The sequence below is a fragment of the Mus caroli genome, unplaced genomic scaffold (assembly GCF_978045245.1).
Source record: "Mus caroli unplaced genomic scaffold, Mus_caroli_1 scaffold_19, whole genome shotgun sequence".
Lineage (NCBI taxonomy): Eukaryota > Metazoa > Chordata > Mammalia > Rodentia > Muridae > Mus > Mus caroli.
Window position 1 is genome coordinate 60,829,558 of NW_028227274.1, and position 27,844 is coordinate 60,857,401.

A 27,844-nucleotide genomic window follows, 5' to 3' on the forward strand; every position below is an offset into this window, starting at 1 on the left:
CAGGGTTAATCACTCCAGCCCCAACAGCATGCTCACACCAGCGGCCACGTGGAAAAGGAAGTCAGTACATGGATGTAAAACAACCCTTCTCCAGCACATGCAAGCACTTGAGACACTAGGTCGGTTTACAGTCAAGAAAATAAAGACAGAGAATATTCAGATTTCAGTGTATGCAGCGTTTTGCACAGCACACCCAGGTAGTAAAGCATGATATCTTACTCTGTAGCAAGAACTCATCTACATATCCCAGATGAAGGGTTTCAAACTGGGGAAACTCCAACTCTGCCATCTTTAGGGCAGAAAAGACACCATCTTTGGTTAAAGAAGGCTGGATGCGAACTTCATGTAACCTACAAACAGAAAAACATGTTAACGGAAAACAATGGACTCCGATTCTTCCCGTAACAGAACTTAGAAACAACTTTATAATTTTACAAAAGTTACCACAGGTGTCAAGAACTTTTCTCTTTCCATTAGAAAACATGCAACAACAACATCAACAAATCAACCAAACAGACCCCCTGAGATTTCTCTTTTCAAGTGCAGCCTCACGCTAGGCAGTACACTTAGCTATTCAATTAGCAACAATAAATCATACAGGAAGAACCCTAGAGCCTGCCCACTTTACTTTAATAATGGATACACATCTATGGTATGTTAACACTAAGTTAAATTTAGAAACACTCTTTTGGGTTTTTTTTTAATAGTCTATTATTGGTATATAGTGGTAAAATTTTTTAATAAACTAATAAAAAATTTCAACTTAAGGAAAATGTAAAAATACACATAGAGATAGATCACTAAGAGGTGGGAAACTGCTAATGTAGTAACAGGTGATATGAAGACACATTTAAAAGATTATGGATATGCGACATTGCTAAGGCTGATTTAAGACAGATTTCTGGCTAGGAAGTTTATCATCGACTAAAACAATTCAGAAAACCAAATACAGATGGAGAATGGCTGGAGAGGGCTTCAGATACCAGTGTCACCAACGTCTACTACACTCAGACACTGCTTTCCTATGCAATGATACTATATGCCCTTTTAGGGCTGACCCACTAGAATGCAGTCCAAAGGGCTTTAGCTCTGACGTCAGACAAACATGAAGTGATACCACCTGCTACAGAAGTAGTTCCTTTGTATATTAGATCCAAGTGAGACAAAATCAAATGTTATCCACAAGTATGTATAGATAGATACATTAGCCCCCAGTTTTCTAAAACTTGTAACTGTAGAAGAAGAAAATATAAGTAATGCTAAGACCTACCTTCGCGCAGCAGTGATGATGAGGTAGCCAAGGTCTACTTCGAGGGCATTCTTGCAAGCTCCCAAGACAATAGTGTGCAAGTTCCTAAAGCCACCTAATTAAAGAAAAGAAACAAAAACAAACATTTCTCTGAGGGCAGGACTCTTGGTAAAGGAGTTATACACGCCTTAGAAAGCAATTCCTGGTTAAAAGTAAATGCTTTGCGGCTACCATCAAATTACCTCAAGGTGAATTATTCCTAGCGGTTACTCCACAAAACAGATACGCATTCTGGAAGCATCCTCAGAGCATCTGAACACTTCAAGACTAAGGAAGGGCAAAGCAAATGCTGAAAACCCATGAGGAACTACAGAAAGACTGCCCCCTCCTGGTCAAATCCTGAACCTCCAGTGTATCATAGAACAAGACAGCACTGCTTTAACTCATTTTCATGTCTGAATTTCGAATCTTGTTGTAACTAATCAATTACTCCCCTGTGTGCATGCACCAGTGCACACCCGCAGGGGAGCCAGAGCTTCCTTTATTCCTTGTCACCTTATGCTTTCCGGAAACTAGAACTTGCCGTTGTGGCTCCCCTGGCTGGCCATCGTCTGCCTCCACCTCCCAGTGCCGGGGTTACAGATGCATGTGACCCTATGTAAGTCTTTTGAGTGCTGGGCCAGGTCCAGCTTGGTCATAGAGCAAGTGCTTTCCCCACAGAGGCACTTCTGCAGCCCTTATACTTTTTTGAAAGGTATCACACCAAAAGGAAGGGCAGCAGACAAAAATCATTAATGTATAGCAAAATGATTCCGCTTGAACACAAAGTCACTAGGTATGTATACTTTTATGTCTGGTTTCCTTGACCAAACGCTGCTATGAGATTCAACCGCACTGCTGTGGGTGGCTCTCAGTCTGACCCTTTGCACTGTGCAGAGCAGCATATGAATATGCCACACTTTAATTACCCATCTTATGGATGATCAATGTCTGGTTGTCCTATTTGGGAGCCTATTAGCAACAATGCTTCTATGAACATATCTCACATGCATTTCTGGGTAAAGATAAATTCTTTTCTGTTGGGTTTAAAGCCAAGAAGACAAATGTTGTGTGCATGGTCAATGCTGGCAGAGTATGTCTACCCAAGTATAGAAGTATCAGCTTATACTCTCGGCATTGTCCTGATGGTGCGTGACCCAGGCAACATGACTGTATTTCATATTAGTAATATCAGTGCTTCTGCGGCACACATTAGCTTTATTTTGTACTTCCTAAGTCTTGTGAAAGTTTCTCTTTTATTCACATTTACCCGTCACGTGGATAAAGTCCTAGGTGAAGGTCAATATGTATTAGCCCTTTCCATTTTCCTACTGGGATGCCTGCATGTTTCTTAATTTCAAGAATTCTTTATATATTCTTAATGCAAGCCCGCTGTAAGAGATCCATACTCAAGATCTCTTCCTCCTCCCTCCCACTCTGTACAGACTGCCTTTCCCTCTTCGTCATGTCTTAATCATGAGATACAGCGTCTGTCAGCAAGCTTCAGGCCTCCGCTCTCATGGACAGACACTGCAGTCTTCTTTACTCTTTTGACTTTTATCTTGTTTACTGTAATAAGAATAAATGCAATGCTGCTGGTCTGGAGGGAGTCTATTCCCATCTCTGATTCAGTGCGATGAGGGGATCTCATCCCGACCTGACATGTGATAAGATGTCTACAAACATGCTTCTGCAGTATTAACCTCCTCCTCACGGTATCAGTGCTACTGGAGGAGTTTCCCAGTCTATTAACTTTGTTCACTTTACTTTCTTTTCCATCTTACTTTATTAATAACTTGTATTAAGTGTACTTCTAGTTTTAAATACTATAGATCTAGGCCAGTACTTTCTTACCAATGAAATGATTGATTAGCAAACTGTTAGCTTCCTCTCCTCTGCAGCTAAGGGATATGAAGAACTATTATCTGACAGATGCAGCTCGTGGTCAGGAACAGGACGGGAACTTCTCTACACTGTAACAAATACCAGACACAAAAGCATTTCTAAAGCCTGAGCTCCTTTGGAGACCTAAGATGTACAAGCCATGCAGTGTCTCTCCTCACAGGGCCACTGGGTCAGCAGTTCTAAGACTGAGCTCAAAAGAAGAAGGCAGTGTTCATTTACCAAGTAATAAACAAACCAGAAAGCCCGCCTCATCACTCTGTCTTGAGAAGGCTTAGCATGCATAAAAGGCAAAGAATATTAGCCTGTGCTCATGGGTACTTACCTTCATCGGACATACCATAAGGAAGGCAAAGACAATTGCCAATATTATTAAAAAAACATTAAAAGACAACAAAACAAAGCAAAAAAAAAAATTAGAAGCCAATTTTAAAAACTGTTTTGTAGCTAAAAGAAATGGGTACCCGATCTCCAGCTGTCTTCAACCACATGTTGGATGAGACCTCCCAGGAAAGGGACTCGAACCATTTCCAAGTGTTCCAGGTTACGGGCAGATGCCAGACCTGTTACCAAGGGCACGTATTTCAAGGAGTTTGTTGGTCCTGGAATAAGCAAACAACAACAAATCCTAATATAGTAAATGTGATGGTTTGTATATCCTTGGACCAGGGAGTGGCACCATCTGAAGGTGTGGCCTTGTTGGAATAGGTGTGACCTGGTTGGAATGGGTGTGTCACTGTGGGTGTGGGCATAAGATCCTCACCCTAGTTGCCTGGAAGTCAGTCTTCCACTAGCAGCCTTTGGATGAAGACATAGAACTCTCAGCTCCTCCTGCACCATGCCTGCCTGGATACTGCCATTCTCCCACCTTGAAGATAATGGACTGAACCTCTGAACCTCTGAACCTGTAAGCCAGCCCCAATTAAATATTGTTTTTTTTTTTTTTTTTTATAAGACTTGCCTTGGTCATAGTGTCTGTTCACAGCAGTAAAACCCTAACTAATACAGTAAACTATCTTAAAAGATAACTTTTTCAAAACAGAGATTGAATAACTTATGACAGACTATTAGTGGCTGTCTGGGCTCCAAGCTTTTCTCAATCCAAGTGCTAGTCTGCTAACCATAAATTTGTTCAACATAAGATAAGAATGCTCAAAACTGTTGAGATATGCAGTATGTTTTGAAAATATACTTAATTCAATAATTTCCATTTCAAAACAAATGGAACAAAAACTTCAAGAAGAAAATTTGATCCTTCACTCAAATGAGCGGCTTTACCACTTTAGCATCTCTTTATGTCCAACAGTGTATTAGAGACAAGTGAAGACCACAAAAGCATGGCCCTGTCCATTAAGACTTCCAATAGAGAAACAGCATATAAATAACCCTGAAAGGATATAAACCAATATATGAAGTGCCAAAGACATGCTGCCCTCCATAAAAAGGAACAAAGAGAAGAGAAAGAGATGCCAAGAGAAGCAGACTGTAAAGACCACGAATAAACTTGGAAGAGGACCTCCGCATCTCAGGGTAAGACAATAGTGGTCAACAACAATACAGGGTAAGAACATGCATGGCCGTGCAGACAGCACACAGGTCTTATTACATTAAGACCAGACTGGGAGAAGCCTAGCGAGAAGTTACCCCTGGCAGTGTGGACCACAGACTAGGGTGCTAAAGGCTTTGCTTAGCTGAGGAACATCATAAAAACAATGCTTGATGTGAAATAACTGTTCTTAATACTTAGAAAATCAGAAACTAAAAAGGCTAAAATGTATTAAAACAATCCAATGGACTAAGAGTTAAACTTAAAAAACACTAAGTGAGTCTGTTGTTTTTTGTTTGTTTTGCTAATGTATTTCAACTAAAGCAAAAGATATGCTACATTCACAAATTGTATGAGTCAAAAGATGTAGATAGTAATAACACAATTTTCAGTAAAAATGCAGAGATGACTGTGACATTTTCCGACATTTGCCCATAACTGTATAGGATTACCTGCACAGTTCCTCATGACAAAAGTTCGCAGGCTGATGCAAAGGAAATCTTTAAATGGCTGTGGTTTAGTGAGTCTCACCCACTTCATGTACAGGTGCCTTAGCATAGGGATACAAGGGATTTCAGGAACATTGACACCTAGAGCACACACACAAAAGAACAAGAAAGTGACAAACATACTCAGTAGTCTGCATACAGTGTGCTTGAGTCCAGTTTTCAATGGACAGTCTATCATTCAAGGAGATTTCTATCAGAACCAATTACACAGTTAAAGTCTACCAGATTCGGTTCATTTAAAACAGGCTATTAAAGAACTTTCATGCAAACTGTATTATAAAGAATGGACTTAAAATCTATCTCTGTGTTTAAAACACACATCTATCTCATAGCCATACCTTGTAAGACTCAAAGAAAAACTAAGTTTCTCAAAGCACAACTGTGAAGACAGAGGTGAGTTAACACAATACCGTAGGGCTGCCAATCACCTCTAACCACTCCCCCATCAGTAAGAAGAAATGTCTCAGCACAAAGTAAGGCCAAGTAAGTTTTCATATTATGGTTTGTGGTAGACAAGATACACCTTGATGTCATTTACACAATTACAGGGATTTTAGGCATCTGTAAATATGTGGAAGAAGCTTTGGGAAAAGTCGGACAGCTATTCATTTTACTATCTCAAATTGTTAGGGATATTTTATATCTTTGGTGAATCTTGTATACAAAGAACTCAGTGTGGAAAGGGGAAGGGCGTCCAGTGGGAGGTGTCAGCAGATATGGAAGAAGAAAGAGGGATACTTGCAAATCCTAAAGAAAGGAGAGAGCTTCAGAAACCTGCTCCCCAGCCTGTCTTCTCAAAATGGCAGTTTACTTTAGTTACTGCTATGTAAACACACCATAGAGCAACACATGAGAAATAAAAATCGGGATCAGACCAAAGGAAGCAAAGCAGACCCAGAGAGGCACAGAATCTACCTTGTGTCTATGACCAAGGCGCCTGTTGGCAATGTGAGTCAAAGGGCAAGGCAAGAAAGGTCCACAGATAGGCATCTGATGCTCGCTCAGCCCCACCTCCTGCCAAACTTAGCTTATAAACAAAGGATGATGAATATGCATGGCTTCACATCACCACCACACAGTTAGTACAGAGTTGTGAGTCAACCACATAATTAATGCGTTTCACAGAAACTTATAATTCCAATTAACTGGTACAGGCATTATGGAAAAATGTAAAGATTAAAAAAAAAATCTTCTACCTTGAGATTCCATCATAATCTCAGAAGCAAAATCTCTTTATCACTTAAAAATGCAAATATTCCAATCCTTGCTCAGACTCACTCTACAATAATAGCCTTCTGTAGTCACATACATAACTTAAGCTCTATCCTGTATACTCCACCAGGTCCTCCTATGACCATCTGATTCTATTTCAGAAATTTCTAGATCCTCAGAATATCCCCAATTATCGAGTAATCTTTGAGCATATATTCAACATAAATATTAATATAATAATAAAATGATAAGCTTAAAAATAAAGTATCAACTTAAAATATTAAAAAAGTATGAAACTGAAAATATTTGGGCTGAGGATATGGCTCAGATGATAAGAGCACTTCCCTAGCATTCATAAAAACCTACCTGTATTTCATCTTTGTCTGATACCATATAAAACTGGGCATGGTACTGCATGCCTGAATTCTAAGCACTTGGGAAGAAGAGGCAGAAGTAGCAGAAATTCAGGGTCACCCTTAGCTATCTAGTAAGTTTGAGGCCAGCCTGACGTACATAAAATTCTGCCTCTAAATAAAAAAAATGTCACATTGTCTTTTAGCAGATTAAGCCAAGGATGAAAAGTTAAACTTGATCAAATATTTTCCCTGTTGAGATTCCTGTGAGGTAAATTTGCAGAGTCTGCCCATGGGAAAGCACAATATGATGGTGCAAACAAACATAGCAATCTCTGGAAATGACCACTCACTCCATCACCACATTGGAGAGGAAAAAGGGAAGTGACTCTAGACTGAAGAACAATTAGCTAGGGTTTTATAATGTTCTAGACTGAGGTTTAGTAGGCACTAGCTATATCTGTCCACTTGAACTTAAGTGAACTAACTGGGTGTGGTGATGCACACTGCCACATCAACACTCAGGAGCTGGGAAGACAAAGATGGATACAGAGCCCATGGCCAACCTGAGCTACGCAGAAGATCCTGACTCACTTCCTTTTTAATAACAAGGAATTTAAGTAAATTCTAAAAGTTTAATTCCTTAGTTTCTCTATGAAGAACGAGCCAGACAGCATAATAGATAAAGCATTACCCATGGCTTAGTAGATAAAAGCACTCGTGTTGTGCAGGAAAGGCACCTGTCCTCCTTGCCTGATGACCTAATGCCATCATTTATAGATGGAAAGAGAGAACTGACTATATACACTTTGATCTCCACATGTGCACCGTGTCACACACATCATACACACAAACACAACAAATATTAAATAAATTCCTCCTCTCAAAAGGTTGTGCTCGACATCTCTCCTCTACAGGGCATAATTGGAGTAAAGGCAGATGTGAAAACAAAAAGATAAAACCTTCAAAACTGTCTTCAACACAGCAACTGACTGCCTGAAAAGCAACAGCTGCCCCTGAGAGATCTTTCAGTAATGGAAATTCTGAGCTTTTATACCAGTCTCACAAACATTTCTCGTTCTACAACCAACCAGTAAGATGATATTTACAATGTTATAACTGTTTCAGTGAATATTCACTTATGCACTGTTTCAAGGCATGACAAGTGAACCAGAAAGCAGGTACTCACCAACTAAATGCAAAGTTTGGATTTTGGCTCCTATGGGGATTTTCAGTTTATTTTCAGGAGGAATCGGAAATGCTCCGTTACGATTACGAAATTTCCCCAAAATATGAACATGCGGCATATATGTCCAAATGGATTCTACCAATTCCAAATGAGATGTTTCTACACCCTAGAAAATAGCACCATGGCAAGCATAAGGAAGGCTTTCATTTTGTATCCCAAGTGTCTCTTTCTGTACAAGATGCTAACTATGAAATGGAACTTAAGAGACAGTGTGTTCTGCGTGCAGGCTGCATGTGGGTGAGTGAGTGAGCCCCACAGTCCTTGTGATCCACTATCTCATCAGCCAGCTGGGGTTATTAAAGTGCTCCAGCACCACTTACCACCAAGTTTGGGCACGCTTGCAAAGCTTCCAAGACTCCTGGGATGCTGAAAGCCTCCTGGCCCCTCACTCTCCGCCTCTCCAGGTATCTAGGGTGAAGGCCATACAGCTGTTCAACATCTGGCATCTTCTTCAAAAGGGTTAGGAAACTGGAATCTGTAAAGCCTGAGGAGGTCAGAGCATTTAGAACAGCTTCATAAAAATCCAAACAGAAAAGGTTCCCCGTCAAAGTTCTATGAAGCTAACGCCCCAGCTGAAAAAAACCACTCCACCAGAAGATATGCCAGTCTCATTACATGGAAAATGAGTCATAAATGCTACCTGCAAACTAGGTTCACCCTGTTCTAACCATTTCTTGCAATTGTTCTTTTTATGTGTTTAACTATTTATTATTTCCCATTATTTCAGACAGTTCATTAAAAAAAAAAAGACAAAAGAAAGTTGGCTAAGAAAATAATAATTGAATGTGAGCAGATGCTGAGATGGTAAAAACAAACAAACAAACAAAAAAAACAAACAAACTGTGTATCTGGAAGGCCGGCTGCACTCTGTAGCAGAAATTAAAGTGCAAACAGAGACAGGCAAACCTTCACAGCAGGAGATGTTGATTAAATACGTATGGAGACAAGTCACAGGCATGACATGTTTTCTATTACTGGAGTCTCAAAAGATCTGAAAGCCAATTGTCTGCCCACTGATAACAAAACATTAAGTTTCCAACTAACCAAAGAACTGAAGCTTTTTTAAAAAAAAGTGTTCTATTTGTATAGGGCTACTTAAGAGTTGCTAACTATAAAATCAGAAATGGTAAGAGCCAAGCATAAAATGGGGAAAGTTAACAGAGATGGGATATGACTCAAAAGAGTTCACACATATGAGCCACCAGGTACTTCTACCAACATTCAGGGTTTCGGCTGGGCATGTTAGCATATGTATTTAATCTCAGCATGGGAGTGGATCACCATGAATTTAAGGCCAGTATGGTCTATATAGTGCATTCCAGCCAGCTGCGGCTATATATAGTTAAGAACCAGTCCTAAAAAATGACCCGGGGCTTAAACTTCAGAGAACGGGCCGGTGTAGCATTAAATACATTTAATGTGATCTTGTCCTATAGACTGCTTCGCCACTTTCTTTTATATTCACTGCAGAGATGAAAAGCTTTGGGCTACAGGTATTTATTAGTCTAAAAACTGGCCATGTGCTCACAGATTCTTTCAAACTTGCTAAGTGCCCTGATGTTAAAGCTAAGCTCGGAGCACACGAGACCCCTGCTGACCTCCAGAATCCTGTTTGCAATCTCTGCTAAAGCAATTCTAACACTGAATGAGATCATTATTCTCATGCTGCCCTGCCTGATTTCTTGCCTACCTCAAACCATCACTCTCCTGAGTTAAATGAACACTTTCCCTTCACACTGCTTCCTAAGTGACTAAAGACAACTGTGTTTTGTCTCCTTTAAACTAAGTTACAGCCTAGTATTGCAATGTTCTTTTCAAGAGTATGTATGCTGGAATCTCTTAAAAGGGCCCAGCACCACAAGCCGCACATTACAGAACTCTAGAGATAACCTGTACTGTCTGTCCAGGCATCTCTTCAGCCTCCACTTCTATGCTTCTGGTAAGAACTTCTTTGATGTTCTAATGCTGTTGAGTTTGTCTGCCTCAGCCTCAATCCATGCTCAAAGTCTCATGGTTTGAATGTTATTTTTTTAGAAGCACAATTTTAAAAGACTAGTTAATAAACGACAGACAAGCATGCTAATGAGCAGGCAACTGTTAAAGAGTAGGCAGCCCTTTCTATTATTATTTTAGTGAGAGCTTGCCATGACACGTGCATCATAGTTAGCCTTCATCTTTTGTTTTCCTTCCTCCTGCTAGACCCTCTTTCTTCCTCCCCTCTAAACAGTACCTCCCCCCACACACACACTTTTATGTCATAAATTTGTTAGCTTAAAAAAAAAGTCACATTCTATGGACGCCATTTTTTTCACTTTCTAATAGGGCTCAAATGTACCTTCAAACCTGTGTACTTACCACTTGGCATATATTCCCACCAGCGCCCCGCACAGAGATCCACCACTCTGACAACCCTCAGGTACAGAGTGACTGCCTCCTTTAGCTTCCGAGAGAGGCATTCCATGCACATGATGTCCTGCAGTGGCAGGTACCTTTGTAATGGAGAGAAAGATGAATCAATTAATCTGCATGCAGGGCTTCTCCCTCTCTAAATGACCTGAGGTCCTAGGAACATTCACAGCACTCGCTCATTCATTCAGCTCACCATTTTTTTTAGTTGCTAATTTATTATTTCATGTTTAATGTTTTGCCTGCATGTATGTATGTGTACAACATGCACTCCTAGTGACCTTGGAGGTCAGAAGAGGGTGTTGGTCTTGGGACTGGAGTTACACATGGCTGTGAGCTACCACATGGGTGCTAGGAATCAAACCTGCAGCTTCTGCAAGAGCAACAAGTGTTCTGAACCACTGAACCAGCTCTCCAGTCCCCATTCAGCTTTTAAGTAAATACAGGTAAGCCGGCAAATACTGAGCACTCAAAGTACTAAACTCTCTCCATGCCACAGTGATAAACCTACAATACTTCCCAAACGTTTTCAAGGACAAAATATGTAAATAAAAATAAAAATGAACATACCAAAAGGCAAAAACAGCACAAAGAAGAGAACAACCCAAACCAAGCCCTCAGTGCATTTCAAGGCAGACAAGGGAAGGAAGGAGAGACAGCCAGAAGGGGATATCAGTCAGCTTCCTGGGTCGTCGTACAGCACGATCCCTACAGTTCCCTCCCAGCTCGCACTGCTCCTTGAAATGCCTTTCTCCAATCAAGCACATGTATGTGTGCTGACTTAAGGCACACATCGTTTCACATGCACTGCTATACGTGTTGCTAAAGCCTTTCCTCAATTTTCTTTTTTTTTTTTTTTAAAGATTTATTTATTTATCATATGTAAGTACACTGTAGCTGTGTTCAGACACTCCAGAAGAGGGAGTCAGATCTCATTACGGATGGTTGTGAGCCACCATGTGGTTGCTGGGATTTGAACTCTGGACCTTTGGAAGAGCAGTCGGGTGCTCTTACCCACTGAGCCATCTCACCAGCCCCAATTTTCTTTTTTTAATATTTTATTTAATTTTTTAAATTAACTCACTTTATATCCCTCTCACTACCCTCCTCCAGAACCGCCCCCGCCCCTCAGCCACAATCCTTCCCCACATTTCACGTCCCCTTCTCCTCTAAGTGGGTGGGAGCCTCCCTAGGTATCCATCCCCCACCCTCCCAACCCTGGCTCTTCAAGTCTCCTCTCCCTCTGTGGCCAGACATGGCAGCCCAGCTAGAAGAATGTATCCCAGAGACAGGCAACAGCTTTTGGGATAGTCTCCGCTCCAGTTCTTCAGGACCCACAAGAAGACTAAGCTGCCCATCTGCTATGTATGTGCAAGGAGGCCTAGGTCCAGCCCGTGTATGCTCTCTGGTTTTAGTGTTCAGTCTCTGAGAGCCCCAAGGGTCCAGGTTAGTTGACTCTGTTGGTCTTCCTATCCTCCTTGGGGGCCTGCAATCCTTCCTATTCTTCAGTATAAGAGTCCTTACACTCCATCCACTGAGGCAGATGGAGGGAAGAACTGGGGGTTGGGGGGATGGGGAGGGTTAATGTGGGGAGGGACAGGAGAGATGGCCAGATGGTCATGAGAATGAATGGAATCTGCAACTGGTGGGTGTGGAGAGGTGGGGGCGGGGGGGGGGGGCATCTCCAGGACCAGACAGAGACCTGGGATAAGGGAAGTGCCCAAGAATCAGTGACTAATCACCTAACTACATTGGAGATATGGAACTTGAAAAGGCCACCTCCTCTAGCCATGGAGGAACCCCAGTAGATCAATACAGAGATACCAACCCACCCATAAAACTTTCAATCCAAAATGTATCCTGTTTACAAGAAATACAGGCATGGGGATGGAGCAAAGACTGAGGGAATGGCCAACCAATAACCTGCCCAACTTGAGACTCATCCCATGGGCAAGCATCAATCCCTGATGCTATTAATGATACTATTATGCTTGCATACAGGAGTCTAGCATGGCTGTCCTCTGAGATGCTCTACCCAGCAGCTGACTCTTCCCAGTCTTATCTCCTTCCTGAAATTAACAGCCAACCTATTTCTATCTAGTTTCTAATGACATCAACATCTATTTTTAAATAGCAGAAAGCCTCATCTTTGTCCTTAAAAACCCTCCATACACACCTAGACTGTCCAGTGGAAGCTGCCTTTTACCCAGTGGGTACAGTGTCACAACTGTATTCCAAGAAGAGCAGCTAGCTGTGTTTTTCACATACTACCCTTGCGGTGTCACCCTGTCCCTGGTCCTCTAGCTAACAGCTCCTGTGTCAAGGAGAAGGCAGGGGCAGCAGAGCTACTTCCTGCTGCCACTCTTCACTTGTTCCTTCAATGCAATCTACAACTATATAACCAATTCCTTAACATAATCATCTTCAAAGTCCTGCTGAGGTATCTTCCTCATCTGCTGTGAGCTTCACTCATTGGGTAGGGCTACTATTGGGCCAGTTTAAATGTAGTGATGCTGGCTAGAAAAGCTAAGCCGATGGAATTCCTACAGCTAGGTATGTGGGAGAGCAGCAATGGCCACAGGCTGCAGGCTGACTCTAATTCCAACAGCCAAGTGTCCGTGTGCATGCCCACTATCTTTCCACTGTGCTGGGTTCCTACCACCGGCCCTTCCTCAAAGCTATTTAAATAAAGAGGATACATTTCAATTAAATTTTCACCAAAAACATTACTGTTACTCTCTAGAGCTTAAAACAATTTTCAGAAGATATATAACTACACATTATATAAGCAATGAAAAACACTGAATTTGCTTTCTAAACCAAGTTTTATATATTCCAATAGTTTTACTATTATCCAAAATATTTGCCTGAGTTAGTTTTATAACTTCTGAGTAACATTTAAAAAGAAAGCAGGATGATTTTTCATCAAACTTTTCCTAGGAAGTAGAAATGTCTTTTTCTATGATAGATGTGGTTTAAAAAACCAGCATTAAAAGGGCACATAGGAAGTGGGGTGGGGGAGGCAGGGAATGGACACATAACAAAAACAAATTTTTTGTGTGAAAAATAGCTTAATGAAACCTAATTTTTCTATAAGTTAATAAAAACCATATTATAAGAGTACATCAGTACATTTTAGAAAAGAGTAAACAAAGGGAGACCACACAATTACAGCAGGAGTCTTCAGATAAAAAATTTAGGAGTCTAAAAATAAAACTTAACCTATTTATTCTAGAAAAATCCAGACCACGAACTCAGGGCAGCTTAGAGTTTCTGCATTCAGTTAATGTGATCAAGTTTATTAGAAACAATATAAGACCCCTTTGCCCGATTCTCATCTTTACATTTGAATAATCCACCCAACTAGAGACTAGCATCTGCTTCCAATGTAAAATATGGTCCAACATGTCCACAATATATCCAAACACTTGAAATTATCTCTGAGGCCTAACGTCTGTGCATTTTTATGGGGCTGGCATGATTAATCAGGGTAATGACAGCACGCAGTGACCATCAGTCAACAGCTAACGATTATAACTATGCTTTAGAGATTTCATGTTTAACTCTCCCCATTTATAAAAAAGCTATAGGATCTGAGATAGAGACATGCTTTTAGTTTTTTTCTCCAAATGTTTGTAGGCTCTGATATCATCACCTATACATCTTTTCCACAATGATATGAAAACCAACTTTTTAAACTTCATGAATTTGAATACACACATGCAGCCCCTAGTTGAGCCACTCTGCCCAACTCCTGCGATTCTCTTCAGCTCTTACCCTAACTACACTTTATTTACTGTATTTATTTACTGTCTTTGAACATTGGGTACTCTTAGTTGCCTTTACTGAAACTTTTGGCATTTCCACACTTTTTTCTAGCACATGAATTTTAACATCATTTTGCTATGGTAGAAAAGATACCTACTGTTTTAATTGGGCCTTTTATTCTCAGATATTAACTATCAAAGACTATACTGTGCCACAGAAGATAAAAGCTACAAAGGATGAAAAAAAAAAATTCAACAGTATATTATAAAAACAAAGTGCTCATGACTCCTTAAAATAACTTAATATTACTTAAAAACCTCATAATTTGAAAATATTGATAATGTGTAAAATTCAACACATTTCTGAGAACTTTTAATAGGTAGGATGGTTTTCTGAGTGAATAATCTAGTCTAATGACAATTATCTAATAAAAAAAATCCTAGAGGCTTAGAAATTTTAATTATAAGAATGGGAAAAAAGACAAACCAGAAATGAACCATATGCAAGACAAGGGAAATTTTAAGTACTGTGTCACATGTACCAGTGATAGAATAGAAAGCAAAGACTAACATGGTAACTGAAAGTATTGTTGCAACATAAAGTCGGGAGAACAAAATACAGGATCATTAAACCACACATCCATGTCTTACAATGCCACGAGTGCTTTGAGAACACTGGCCACCCAATCCTAAAACACCTCTGTCAAATCATTGTCCACAGGTAGAGAATGGTAGACCAGGACGCTAACTTGGGTCTCAAACTCCAGAGAATTATTCTAGTCATTGAATGGTATGGATAAAGATAATGAATAAAAAGAACGGAAACTGGAATAAAATATTTTCTTTCTTGGTTTAATCAGTGGTTCTTAAAATACAGCTTGAGTAGAAATATAACTTTACAGTGTTTTGGAGGCTTGGAAACGGCTCATCAGTTAAGAGCACTTGCTGTTCTTGCAGGACCCAGGCTCAAGTCCCTGCTACCAGTGCATCCCATCTACAACTCCAGATTTAGGGGATCCAACACCTTCTTTTGATTTCGCAGGCACTAGGCACACACATGGCACACAGACATACACACTTCATGGCACATAAACGGATATGCTAGCAAAACACTAATATATATATGGTAAAATAAAGGAGAGAAACTTTCTAAGACAAGTTTGACTTTACTTTTACATTGTAGAAACATGAAAGTAATCCAAACAACATCCCACCTGAAAATATGACAGAGCACTTCATGTGACAGCTGGTTCATGTAGTCCTTCTCTTCATCGGCTGTCATTTCCTCGGCGACCTCACTGTCCATCACACACACTTTAGCACTTTTCTTTCGTGGTCCCATGGCTGTGCTCCCTCAGTGTCAAAGTTAGTTCAAAACACCTGAAAGGCAAACAGAATAGTGCAGCCTAAAGCACACCAAACTCCGACACAAAGTGCTCCTATTACAAGTGAGTTATAATATTCATTCAGGGTTACTAATGGGCAAAGGAATACTGATGCTATTACAATACTACACCATATGAGTATCTTGTCCTGAAGAACAGTTTAGAGTGAACAGAACCCAAGCAGAAAGTCCTATTTTCTAATTTGCATTCTGGAGTTTCCCACACAGCTGGTTCTCCAGGCATCAATTTCTTCAGTGTATAAAGCAAGATAACTCAACTAGGTAGCAAAACTGCTTCTTGGCTAGGAGCTCATGATTGGAAACAGCAGTATGTAAAGAAAGGCATGTCTGAACTCACAGGAGTGACCCTTTCAGCTATCAAGCTCAGCTGCACCCTCACCTGCTTGCCATTAATACCAAGGAATCCAGCCTTGTGTGTAAGCTAGCCCAACACAGCAGACTCTAGGACTCGAATTTTTGATCTGCCACAAATTACTACTTCCAGGAGAGGAATCGACCTTTTAAATTCTTATTTTCCTACCTGTAAAGTGAGGGAATGAGACTTATCTTCTGTGAACGGAATAAAACCGAACTATAGACACTCTCCTTAAACACACATACACACACACACAGCAATTTTGAAGGGCAAACTCACTTTTATGTAGCTTATACACTTAGCTTTTAAAATGAAGCCTTAGTAAGGGAAGAAGACGAGGGAAGGAAAATGAGGTGAGCAACAACATATTTTGTTCTGTTTATTGATATGTGAGTATACCACCCAGACTGTCAGAATGTCTGGAAATATTTTAATGATGGCAGTCCAGATATAGACTAGTTCTGAAATGTGAACCTCTTCAGCATCAATGGCACATTGTAGACAGAGTTGTCAGGTGAAATCAGATTTATTCGGGTAATTCTCTAAGTCACACACGCCTTCACATACTTCAAAAGCCTGTAGTAAGCCTAGCATCATGAACAAAAGACCTTGGAAGTCAGTGAGCAGGTAAGGAATCATGCAAACGACCTTAGAACTTCAAGCTGAGATAAGTGGTAAACAGAAAGCAGACACAGTTTTAAAGCAGCACACAGCACACCAGCTTCCTTCACTGCCGGCGTATTGGAAGGAAAGGCCAGTCAAAATGATATCTGAGGGATGATCAGAAAATAGGGCAAAAAGAGAGTAGGGAAGCAAAAAAAGAAAAACCTGCTAGGAGGCCCCAGTAGTGTATGCCTTCAAGTCCTTGGGTGGTTCCCTGAGACCTGGACCTTGCTGGGCAGACAGAAATGCTGAAAGTCAGGTGGGCTGGAATCTGGTGGAGAAACTGCAGCTCCCTGGATGATCACTGTATAGCGCAGAACAGGGAGGCAGGGCTTATGATGTACAGCTGGAACAGGGAAACAGATTTAGCTAATCTCAACAGGCAAGCTGTCTCTGTAGCGGAGCAGTCTCTAGGCTGTAGACATTCAGGAGAGAAAGCTATGGTAGCCATTTTCTGCATATATTATCAGCATCCACACAGAAAGGGTTTGCCGTTTCCCTCTGGGCTTGAGGCTAGGGTCCTCAAGAAGCTGCATCCAGGTTAACAACACACAGTCCCTGAGGTCCTCACATACTCAGGGTCGCCGCCCCCCTCCCCAGATATGCTGAACTCTGTCTGGGAAGGAAATCTGTTTTATAAACTGAAACAAAACTGCTGGTGTTAGGATGAAGAAGACGATATGGAATGTAGATGAGGCTGAACTACTAGCAGGGCTCTTAATCCTCCACACGATGAAACACCAGTCTGTCAAGGTGAGCATGCACTGTACTTGGGAAGTTTGGGCACCCTGGAATAAAAGGACACAGTACTGAAATATGCATAGCTCCCAGGGATCCTCTGCTTTAGCAATCAACAGGAGCAAACACAGTCTACATAAATCTGTATTTCCTTGTGCTTGTCTGTGTTCTCATCTCTTCTTCCCTCACTGAAAAGTTCATGTGGTTATCAGCACTCTCGCCAGTACCTGGGTTCCAGCATTCCACATATAACCTTATGCAAACTCCCTACATGGTCACTCTGACTAGTCGCAACCCAGGAAGCAAGGAAATAAAGATTATAGAACCATGCGTGGGTTCTCATCAAAAGGCATGTTAATAGTACGGGCCTGAAACAGTTCTCAACCTGTGGGTCATGACCCTGTTGGGGGGTCACATATCAGATGTTCTGCATTTCAAACATTACGATTCATAACAGTAGCAATTACAGTTATGTAACTACATCAAAAATAAATATACAAACCAGTTTTTACTATATCACACCCACATTTTTCTGTTTATCGTCTCTTCTCCAACAGAAATTTCTTCTATTACAGCACCTCCTGAACCTTCTTCTCAGGCTTGGGCTCCAAAGTATCCTCTTCTCTGGGACTACTCACCTCTAATTTCCCCAAGTGATCTCTCTGTGCCCACTCGTGTCTCTATTGCCAGTTCCTGTGCAAACCCATTTCTAACCCACCAACTACACCCATTCCTAAGGCTTCAGCTACACAAATCAAACACAGCACACACTGTCTTCTACTGTAGTTCACTAAACTCCTACACTATAAATTCTGTCCTAAACACATGCAGACCTCTCAGTCTCCATGAGTCCTCTGTGAGCTATCACCCATTTCCCACGATACCATTATTCCATGCCTTCCCACTGGCTTCTGGGGCTCTACTACCGAGCCTCATCTATGCTGCTGTGGTCAACGGCTTTCTACTTAGTACCCAGCAGTGTGTCATCAAGGCCTATAGCAAAGGCAACCACAGCTCAGGCTTCAGTAGATCATTCACTAAATAGTGCTTATCACACTACATTCTACACTGAAGCTACAGCAATCTTTTCAAAGCATTCTTCTTACTAAGCTTAAAAAAATAAAAAGCATTGCATAGACTAAGTCTCAAGTATGATTTTATGTAGACAACAGTACATGACGAATACGCCGGTGTTCTTTACACAATAGGAACAGTGGTTGCTACTGAAAAATAAGAGCAGATGAACATGAAAAAACAACTTAGTTTTGACTCATGTTCATCTCAGTCAGAGCTTTACAGATTGCTCATGCTTATGGGATTTCTTTAAAAGCGAAAAAAAGAAAAGAACAGAACGGAAAAGAAAATACAAGACAAGAACATCGGTCTCCAAGGACCCGTGGCTCCTAAAGGGTAAGACTCTTTCCAATCCAGCCTCAAGCTACTTTTCTTTTTTTTTTTTTTTTTTTTGGTTTTTCGAGACAGGGTTTCTCTGTATAGCCCTGGCTGATCCTGGAACTCACTCTGTAAACCAGGCTGGCCTCGAACTCAGAAATCCACCTGCCTCTGCCTCCCGAGTGCTGGGATTAAAGGCGTGCGCCACCACGCCCGGCTCAAGCTACTTTTCTAATGTCACCTTCTAATGCTTCCCTGTGACCCCTGGTACACTCCAGGAGGAGCAGCATCAGCCAGCTTTCTAAGCAGGGCTCTTTCCATATATGTTATTTATTCTGGCTGGAACAGTCATCTTTCTTTATTCTCCCCTCCCCTTCCTAGTTCCCCTTCTCTCTAGTTCAGAAAATTATTAATTAGGCTTCAAACTTCGATTTAAAAGGTAGGTGTTTTGTGAAGACGACGTTAGATCATCTGAGTCCTCTATGGAACACACAGCAGTTTGTGTGTTAGATGTCAGTTTGGGGAAGAAAGCATCTTAAGCTCACCTCCAGACACTAACACGTCTGCACGCAGCATAAATCCATTATTCCACACGCACCCACTAAGCAGTTCACACTCCTGAGAGCAGTTTGCTACCACAACATTCAATAATCTCAGCAGTAAATACTACCAGGTTAACCCAATAAAAACACACACAATAGCTATTTACAGTAAGTTGAAGAGCCGTATCTATCTACGGATGGCCCAGATGTTCAGAATAACCCAGGTATTGAAGTGCTTTAGGTTTAAGAATTTGACAGCCCGCCAGGTGTGGTGGCGCACGCCTTTAATCCCAGCACTCGTGAGGCAGAGGCAGGCGGGTTTCTGAGTTTGAGGTCAGCCTGGTCTACAAAGTAAGACAGCCAGGGCTATACAGAGAAACCCTGTCTCAAAAAATCAAACCAAAACAAAACAAAAAAAAGAATTTGACAGCCCTTCAAAGGACATACTCCTGACTCTTCCTTGGCTATAAGGCTTTGATGAAGGGAGGGCTTGAGTTGACACGGGGTAGGAGACAGACCTTTATATCAGGAGGTTGATAGGAGAGACCACACTCTTCCTTTTGTGCCCCCACTGAATCCACTGCACATAAAGCATCTTGCTTTTACGACTACTATCTCTGATTATGCATTATTATTCTGCAGTGCTCTTTTAGAGGCAAATTTAATAACCCTCAGGGTCTCATAATACTTAAAATCCCAAGTTAACTAGCCTTACTATAACTAAGTTTACAAAAATTGATTTGTTTAGAATTTTAACATTATAGAGATAAATCATAAAGGAGATAGGAGTTCAACAAGCCCGTGATAGTCTAGTTAGCCTATCAAATGTATCTAAAACCAAAAACCAGTGACAAAAACTAAATTATAGGACTTATATGCTCTTCCATTCATAGCTCTTCCATTAGGCCTATAATTAAGCATGTGTTCTTGTAAGTCCATCCTATACTTACAAGAACACACCTGTCATCGGGCATGGTGGCACACGCCTTTAATCCCAGCACTTGGGAGGCAGAGGCAGGCAGATTTCTGAGTTCGAGGCCAGCCTGGTCTACAAAGTGAGTTCCAGGACAGCCAGGACTACACAGAGAAACCCTGTCTCGAAAAACCAAAACAAAACAAAACACCAAACCACACACACACATACACACACACACCTGTCAGATAAAAAGGCTCTAAGCCTTTGGTGAAGGGTGGATCTGAAATGACACTGGGTAAGAGGCAGACCTTTACATCAGGACACTGAGAGCCAAGGGGAAGCCCTCTCTGGGAACGTTCGGGAGGGAAATCTTCATCACTCAGGGCTTCTTTACTTTTCCTTAGCCTTGGTGCATGTTGACAAAAGACAACAGAATGTCCAACTCAAGTGGGCATCAGCTCATTTACATAAAAACCAAGCTAGGCTATGTTGAGCATTATTTCAAACACTGTGGACCAGGGGCCCTGTGCTCCTGTATGTGAAGAAAACGCCAAGTGATTCCTGCCCAGGTCCCACGTGGATAGGATCTCTTTGGTTTCCTTCCTGGCAAGGGGGATTAGAAAGCAAGTCAAGCTGAAGGAAAGCACCTCGGCCAGCCCTTATTTCCCCTTCTCCCAGCTTCTCCATCCCACACCACCCACCACCTAGCATCCTACTTCCCTAGAGACAGAAATGAAGGTTTAAGGGAATAGAAGGTTAAAAGAGAGGGTGAAGGCAATTCCAGTTCTCAGGACAGGAGCAGGCAAAAGATGTGACATGAGGGTGAAGAACAGGTGACTATAAGCAACACATAAATGTCAATACATGAATAGGGCATTTTAAAATATCAACCATTATTTCTAAAGTTAACAACTTTTGGAGGCTCTGAACCTCCAAGAATGTTAGTCTGACAGAAACGATAATCTGTCTCTTAAAAATACTAAATGCTAAAGGGACCCTCAGAGACTACCTAGTCACACTGCTGATGTTTTCTGAGTTATGAACTCATCTGAGAATAGGACAGTGGCATTTCTCACTCCTACTCTCATGCAGACAGAATTACAAATTAAATTTCAGAGACTCTTTTAGATGAACAAAGAACCGGAGAGTGTAAATCAGGAAGTCACTTGCCTTGGGTCAAATATTAAATGTCAGCCTCAGAGGACCCAGACTTCCCCACCTACATAGCATTCTCTATGATTGTCAGTGCTCAGCCACTACAGCTGTCTCACCACATTCCAGAGCTACATCACAAGGCCTGGAGACTGGCTTCAGGATGCCATTAGAATTTGGACCATACCTTCCTCCACAAAACTGGGCTTCCACACAACAGCCATAACCACCTGGGTAGCCCATTAGCATTCCACAGGAGCCAGTTTACCAGAGCAAAGGAAGCTTCAATTCTGACCTGGCATCCCAGGCAGAGTCTTAAGCCTGAGTTCTTTGCCAATGCCCTGTCAATCAAGTCTTTCTAAAGTATGCCTCTCTAAGGCCTTCTCCTTCTGCCATGTCCTCAGCAGAAAGGACTCTATAATAAACCCACAAAATCATTTGGGTTGATCCTCAAATTGTGCCTGTCTTAAGCTTTAATGCTCTAACATTCACTTGCTTGAAATTACGCCCTTTTAATTGTGTACTCTATCATAGATGTATTTACTTAACACTGCAGTGCATAAGCCTGAAACCACCTGTGCCTATAAATACCCGACCTCCTGGACTCCTTAAGCCCCTTTCAACTGACAATCTCCCTCTACCTGATCTACCTTGTCAGTATTTTTTATCACTGACTACTAATTAGAAAGGAGTAATTACTCCTCTCCACTCCTCAACTCACACATGGCACTCTGCAACACTAGCATTTCACAGAGAAGAGCTAAACTGACATCACAAAACTAGCTGGAATGGCAGGGATCTGTTAAGATTTCTTTTTCCCACAAGGTGGAATCAAGGTCTTGGTCTGTATCTAATCAACAGCAATTCTCTTGAAAAGACCCCTTGCTCTCGGTCACCGGTATCTAGGCATCCCTCCATCTCCTCACTCATTCAGTTACTGTCTGGTGAGTACAAGGTGGCAGCAAAGCCTTCCCACCTGGCTTATACTCTTAGATTCCACAGGTCAGATTGCTTCCTCAATCATCCCAACTTACTAAGATCAAATGACATCTCATGACCCTAAACAAACAAACATCAACATGGAACAAAGATCTTCTGAAATCATCCTATGGGTCCTACACTGCCTGGGTCATTCCTGCCGCTGAGGTTTCTAATGCCTCTTTATCTAATGCCTCTTGGCTTCAGTCTGTTATGTCAGCGGAACCTTGCACATCACATAATTAATATTCACAGAATACTTTATGTATCCACTATCTATAATGTGTCCTCTTGCTCTCAAAGTGTCATCCATCCACCACATTGCTTTGATTTAAAAGGGGAGGGGGAACCTCTACTGATGAAAGGGCAAGGAATCTAGTTCAACCCTTTATTTTACAAATAATGACAATGAGCATCAGAAGAATATGCTGTCTGTCTCTGAGGCAGAACGCACCGTTTCTGAAACAAGGGCCTAGGCCTTCAATTCCAATTCAAGACCAACTTTTACACCACTTAGCTTCAGTGAAACCTAGTTTCCCCTTTCTCTTGTTATGTCCTTCTGAATAAAAATGAAACGGGGACCTCAGGCACACAACCATTTCAACACACAGACACACACACACACACACACACACACACACTTGCTGTGTTGTCTGAATTCATTCTCCAGAGAGACATAAATCTCCCTTATGAGGCCCCAATGACAAACTAACGTACAATTCTACCAAAGTTTACCTTGGGGAACTAATGGGTTTTGGGGTTTACTTACACAGCACGGCTGAGGAGCTACACACAGGAGCCGGGTGTACTGGGAAGCAGCCAGACTGTCAAGTCCTCACCTGGTATGGACAATGGCTTCCCTCTAGCTGTACCCATGGAATTCTTTTCTCCTCTTCAGTCAACCTTCCCAGACTCTACTTTAATACCTCCCCCACCAAGAGGCCAAGTACAATCAGGGCAGAATTACATACAAATGGCCAGAGGTACAGAGGGAGAGTCCTGACTCTCAGGTGAGGAACCAAAGACCTGCTCCCACCCTCTCGCCCTCCCCCTGCCCCCCCCAACACACCTTCTACAAAGGAATGTCAACAAACAGCAGGATCTTTTGTAGGAAGTCACACATGCTTTGGCAAAGACTGATGGCTGCTATGCTTAAAGGATGGATGACACTGTACAACACACACATCCACACCCGACTGACACCCTTCTCCCAAACACAGCACACCTGCAACATCACAATCTATGACAAGAGGGATGAGCATGTCTTTCTAGTCATCTAAAAACGGTAATTCTCAAACAAGTTAAAAACACACACACACACACACACGAATATTCTCAGTCTATAACTACATAGTATGTGCTTTTCCCATCTCTCCAGAAAAAAAAAAAATACAAAAAAAACCATGGCTTTACAGAAACCCTATTGTAACTCCCATTTGTGATGGGATGGGGCGAGAGGGGGAGACAGATTTAAGCCAGTGTCTACTTCGAGATACTTTTCTCAAAAAGATGAGACATTTCAGGTTCAAATCAATGAGGAGGAATCTGCTCAAAAAAAAAAAAAAAAAAAAAAAAAAGACCACCAAATAAAACAGTAACAGTGGGACAAAAACCAGGGTCCCCCTTTTTTCTCTCTCTTTCTTTCTTTCTTTTTTTTTTTCCACGATGAATTAACCGCATCATAGGAGGGCTACTTCCTCAGCGGACTGATGGCAGGCGTTCCTCGATTGACTGACTCAAACGACTCAACATTAAAATCGTTGCATCTGCGGACGCCTGGGGTGTGTGTATTGGGGAAGGGGCCCCAGGTCTGGCCCAAGGCTCGCATTTGGGGGATGAAACCGAGCCCCAGGCAAGGCTCTGCGTGGCGGAATTAGAAAGCTGCGATGCCTTGGGAACAAGGCCTGAAAGGCCAGCGCTACACTTCGGACTCTCCTTTCTCGGTCGCTCTAGGCCCCAGAGTTCCTGAACCCCGAGATCGAGGATCTGGGCGGTGGGAGCCCCGGACCCCTCCATCTGCCCACCACCGCGCACCTCCACCGTCGCGACCGCCTCCCAGGCCGCGGCTCACTTACGCCGGCCCTCCGTCTGTTTTTGTGGTGGAGAGGGACCAAGAATCGCGACAGACTCTTCCTGCGGCCCCCACCTCCGCAGCGCTTCCGCTTCCGCCGCCTCTAGCGTCTTCCGAAGAAGAAGTGTCATCGAGGGATGGGCCTGGGCGGGCGTCACCGCGTCCATGTTAGGTGTGGCTCCGTCCTAGCGAAGCGGCCATGGTAAGCGTGGTATTTCTTAAAGCCTAGCAGCCCGCCCTCCTTCCGGTGACGTAGGCGTTCCCTACCGGAAATACCCGGACTCTATTTCCTGGAGCTGGTTCCTTGCGGCTCTTCCGTGGTGCTGGTACTCTGTACTCCTGGATGTACACTGGCTCCCCTCTTCTTCATTGGCAAAATGAATAGGTGCAATAAAAATATTTTCCAGCTAAAAACAGGACCCTTGATTTCGGGGTGTGGGTAAGTGGCGGGGCGCAAAGACTATTAAATCATTCTGTGATTTGCGAGCGTTGCCTTTGCATGTTTATAGTTTATAGTCTCTTGAACATGACGATTTTCACATCAATGTTTTATTAATAAATGTAACACTGGCCCTTTGGCTTATGAGCAGAGGTCTGCTTGATAGATTTTTTTTTCCCTCTACATTATCTAAAGTGAAGATAGCTGTGACAATGTCACAAAACTGGACTGAAATCTAGATTTTTTATTTTTTTTTTAACCTACAGCTCTCTTGTCGATGCACTTACAGGCCTGTAACTAACACGGATGGTATCTAACTCTCTGTGGTCGCCCCGAGGGGACAGAGGTCATGTACATAGAACATTTAAGACTCAATTTGACAAGCTACAGGGCGTGGTAGGTTAACTGCTGATTCTAAACTCAGTAAGGTTTGGCATATGGGAGCACCGTGCACAGTGTTCAAACTATTCTTAATTTTTACCAGACTTGCTAGTTCTTTCCTTACTAAGAATTAGCATTAGCACACTGGGCTGTAGCTCCAGGTATCAACCATGTATCCCAATTTGGAGCTCTGGTGGGAAAACAAAACAAAACAAAACCAGACCAAAATTGCATTACATATGTGTATATGTGCACATGGTAACTTTAGTACTGCAATTATCCATGTAATTGAAGAATTGTGTGTAATTCCTGTAAGTGAAATGTGTGTACTCATGTTACTTATTTCTGTCAATGTATTTGGACTTGAATAAGTAAGTGTAGGCCTTCCCCGTCCCCCACCTCCTTCTCCCAGGTTGTTCTGAAGAATAAGCAGGGATGAGATGGTGAAGTATATAGTTAGGGCCTGGCATAATACGAAAGCAGTAAAGTTTATTTCAGCACCATTGAGTTCATTCTTTAATTCAATTGGGTATATTCTTACATTTAGTGGCCTTTTTGTGCTTTCAAAAACACAGGTATCACTTCATAGGAAATAAATGATAGTTTGTTTATTCTGGAGCCAAGTATGAGTTACCATGGCCTGACAACACATAATCAGGGCAGCCCCCAAACTACTTGCCAATGTGTAATGGTTTCATAAAGGGTTTTTTTTAAATAGCAGAAATAAGAAAATCATAACTCAAAGCTTTTAAAATACACTGGCAGAAACATCAGGTAGTGAGTTATAATAAAGCTGTTGTAAACCTCAGATGTTATCTCACGACACTTTTACCCTTGGGTTGGTAGAGGACAGTGGTCTGTTTGTACACCCCAAAGTGATTTGATGCAAGAGCTATCACCTCATGTAGAGTGGCTAGTTCTAATGCTAGAAAAGATGAGCCTTGAATAGCTCTTATTTGTGGGCACTGTCTTCATCTGTTTTATTCTATTGGTATTATACCTGATTTAGTTTGTAAAATCAAATGAAAGCCACATCATTGTAGAAGACAATAGGTAACAATGCGGTAATTTTTTTAAAAAAAAAAACTTTATTTTAATGGGTGTCTTTTTATGTAGCAACTGTTAATAACACCAATAGAAATGACATCAGACCTGTTAAAAATCGGAATTTTATTTTTAACTAAATATTGTTTTTTATTGAAGAGTCAGAGAAACAGAAGCAAAGAAGCACAATGTAACGTGCGAGCCATGCTTACTAGGGTAGATCAGCCAAGCAGCAGACAGGGAAACACACACTATGCTTGAAGACAGATCTGGCATTAACCCCAGGGATGTAAAACATAGCTTCATCTACTCATTCTTAGCAGCCTGAGGAGTTCCCCTAAGCAGTAGAGAACTCTCGGTGCAGGTCAAAGCAAATGAAAACCAAAAAGGTATCTGCCAAACAAGTTCTTTAAGGAACCAGCTCAGAAGGAACAAATGGTCAGACCAAACCAAGAGAGAGCAGAGAAAAAGCACCCCAGAGAGCACTTACCACAGTCCACCCAAAGAAAGGACACCGAAGGCCTTGGATGCAATGGGGCTGTGTGGGTATCTCACTTGCAACAGGTGACCTCTCCTGTGAAATGTGTCCTCTCCGGAGCGCCACCCTGGGAGTCGTAATTATCAATACAAAAACACTCCACACCTCAAAGAGAATAAAGAGAAGGAAGAATTTGTTCTGGAGCCAGATAGAAGAGGGAATGGCTAGTCCAGAGAACACGGATTTTGGTTTTCCCATATTCTGTGTTCTGACTGGTATACATTTCAAGAACTTTTTATAGTTAACAGGGAAAAAAAAAAGAAGTCATAATTCAAGGTACTTTTTAAATACACCATCAGGTGGGCCAGTGAAAGCAAGATTCTGCTATAGGTTTTAGATGCTATCTGGTGACACTTTTGACCCTTTGATTGGTGGGAAACTAGGGTTTTGTTAAGTTCTTATATTCCCAAAGGTTGTTAAAATGTTATGTCTGGTGCAGACAGGAGCAGGAAATAACTATTTCATAGCATAAAGATAGCCCGAGAGAAGCTGTAACTAGGGTCTAGAATGGTAATTATATGGCTTTGCCGCATCACTGAAGTTTTAATAAGTCAATCAGCCTTTGCAGACGTAGCTTACTTCCAGGAATTCTTGTTTACAGAAGGAATTACAAGTAAACTATGTGGCTGCTTTCCTCTGCAGTAAGCTTTTGAATTGTTGTACTACATTACCCTCCTATCAAAACAGATGCCACCCTGCTAAGACCAGCTGTTTCTGCTTGCAAACAGTCATCACATGCAGCCTTGATTACTGCTGATATTTCTTCATAGTTAATAGGTGTGGGAGAGGACACTGAGCCCTCACCTGGGTAGCCCGACACTCCTTCCAGCCATCCTTGCACCTTGCTCCCAAGGATCTCAGGGACATGCTAGAGTATATAGGCTGGGAAAAGAGGGGTTTATCTGTGCATCCATGGAGGAGTGATCATCTGTGTTGGGTGCTGACATTCATTGCTCTAGGGCCACTCATGCTTCCACCCACAACCCCTCACCCATGGT

General features: G+C 41.9%; 1 protein-coding gene across 6 annotated transcripts in view; it reads right to left on the reverse strand.

Moving 5' to 3' along the window:
• Fbxo38 (F-box protein 38) overlaps positions 1-24,637 on the reverse strand; it is a 46,773-nt gene extending 22,136 nt beyond the window's left edge. For 3 of the 6 annotated variants that reach the window (XM_021150556.3, XM_029471863.2, XM_021150553.3), the window contains exons 1-9: positions 24,408-24,637; positions 15,447-15,612; positions 10,415-10,548; positions 8,380-8,543; positions 8,000-8,165; positions 5,189-5,326; positions 3,655-3,792; positions 1,271-1,364; positions 220-350 (exon numbers count right to left, since the gene is read on the reverse strand). In XM_021150556.3, the coding sequence (XP_021006215.1) occupies positions 220-350; positions 1,271-1,364; positions 3,655-3,792; positions 5,189-5,326; positions 8,000-8,165; positions 8,380-8,543; positions 10,415-10,548; positions 15,447-15,574 (1,093 nt within the window). In that variant the 5' untranslated portion in view covers positions 15,575-15,612; positions 24,408-24,637. The remainder of the gene's footprint in view (positions 1-219; positions 351-1,270; positions 1,365-3,654; positions 3,793-5,188; positions 5,327-7,999; positions 8,166-8,379; positions 8,544-10,414; positions 10,549-15,446; positions 15,613-24,407) is intronic. The other 3 variants (XM_021150554.2, XM_021150555.3, XM_021150557.3) reach the window with 3 other exon arrangements.
• Positions 24,638-27,844: the final 3,207 nt, after the last annotated feature.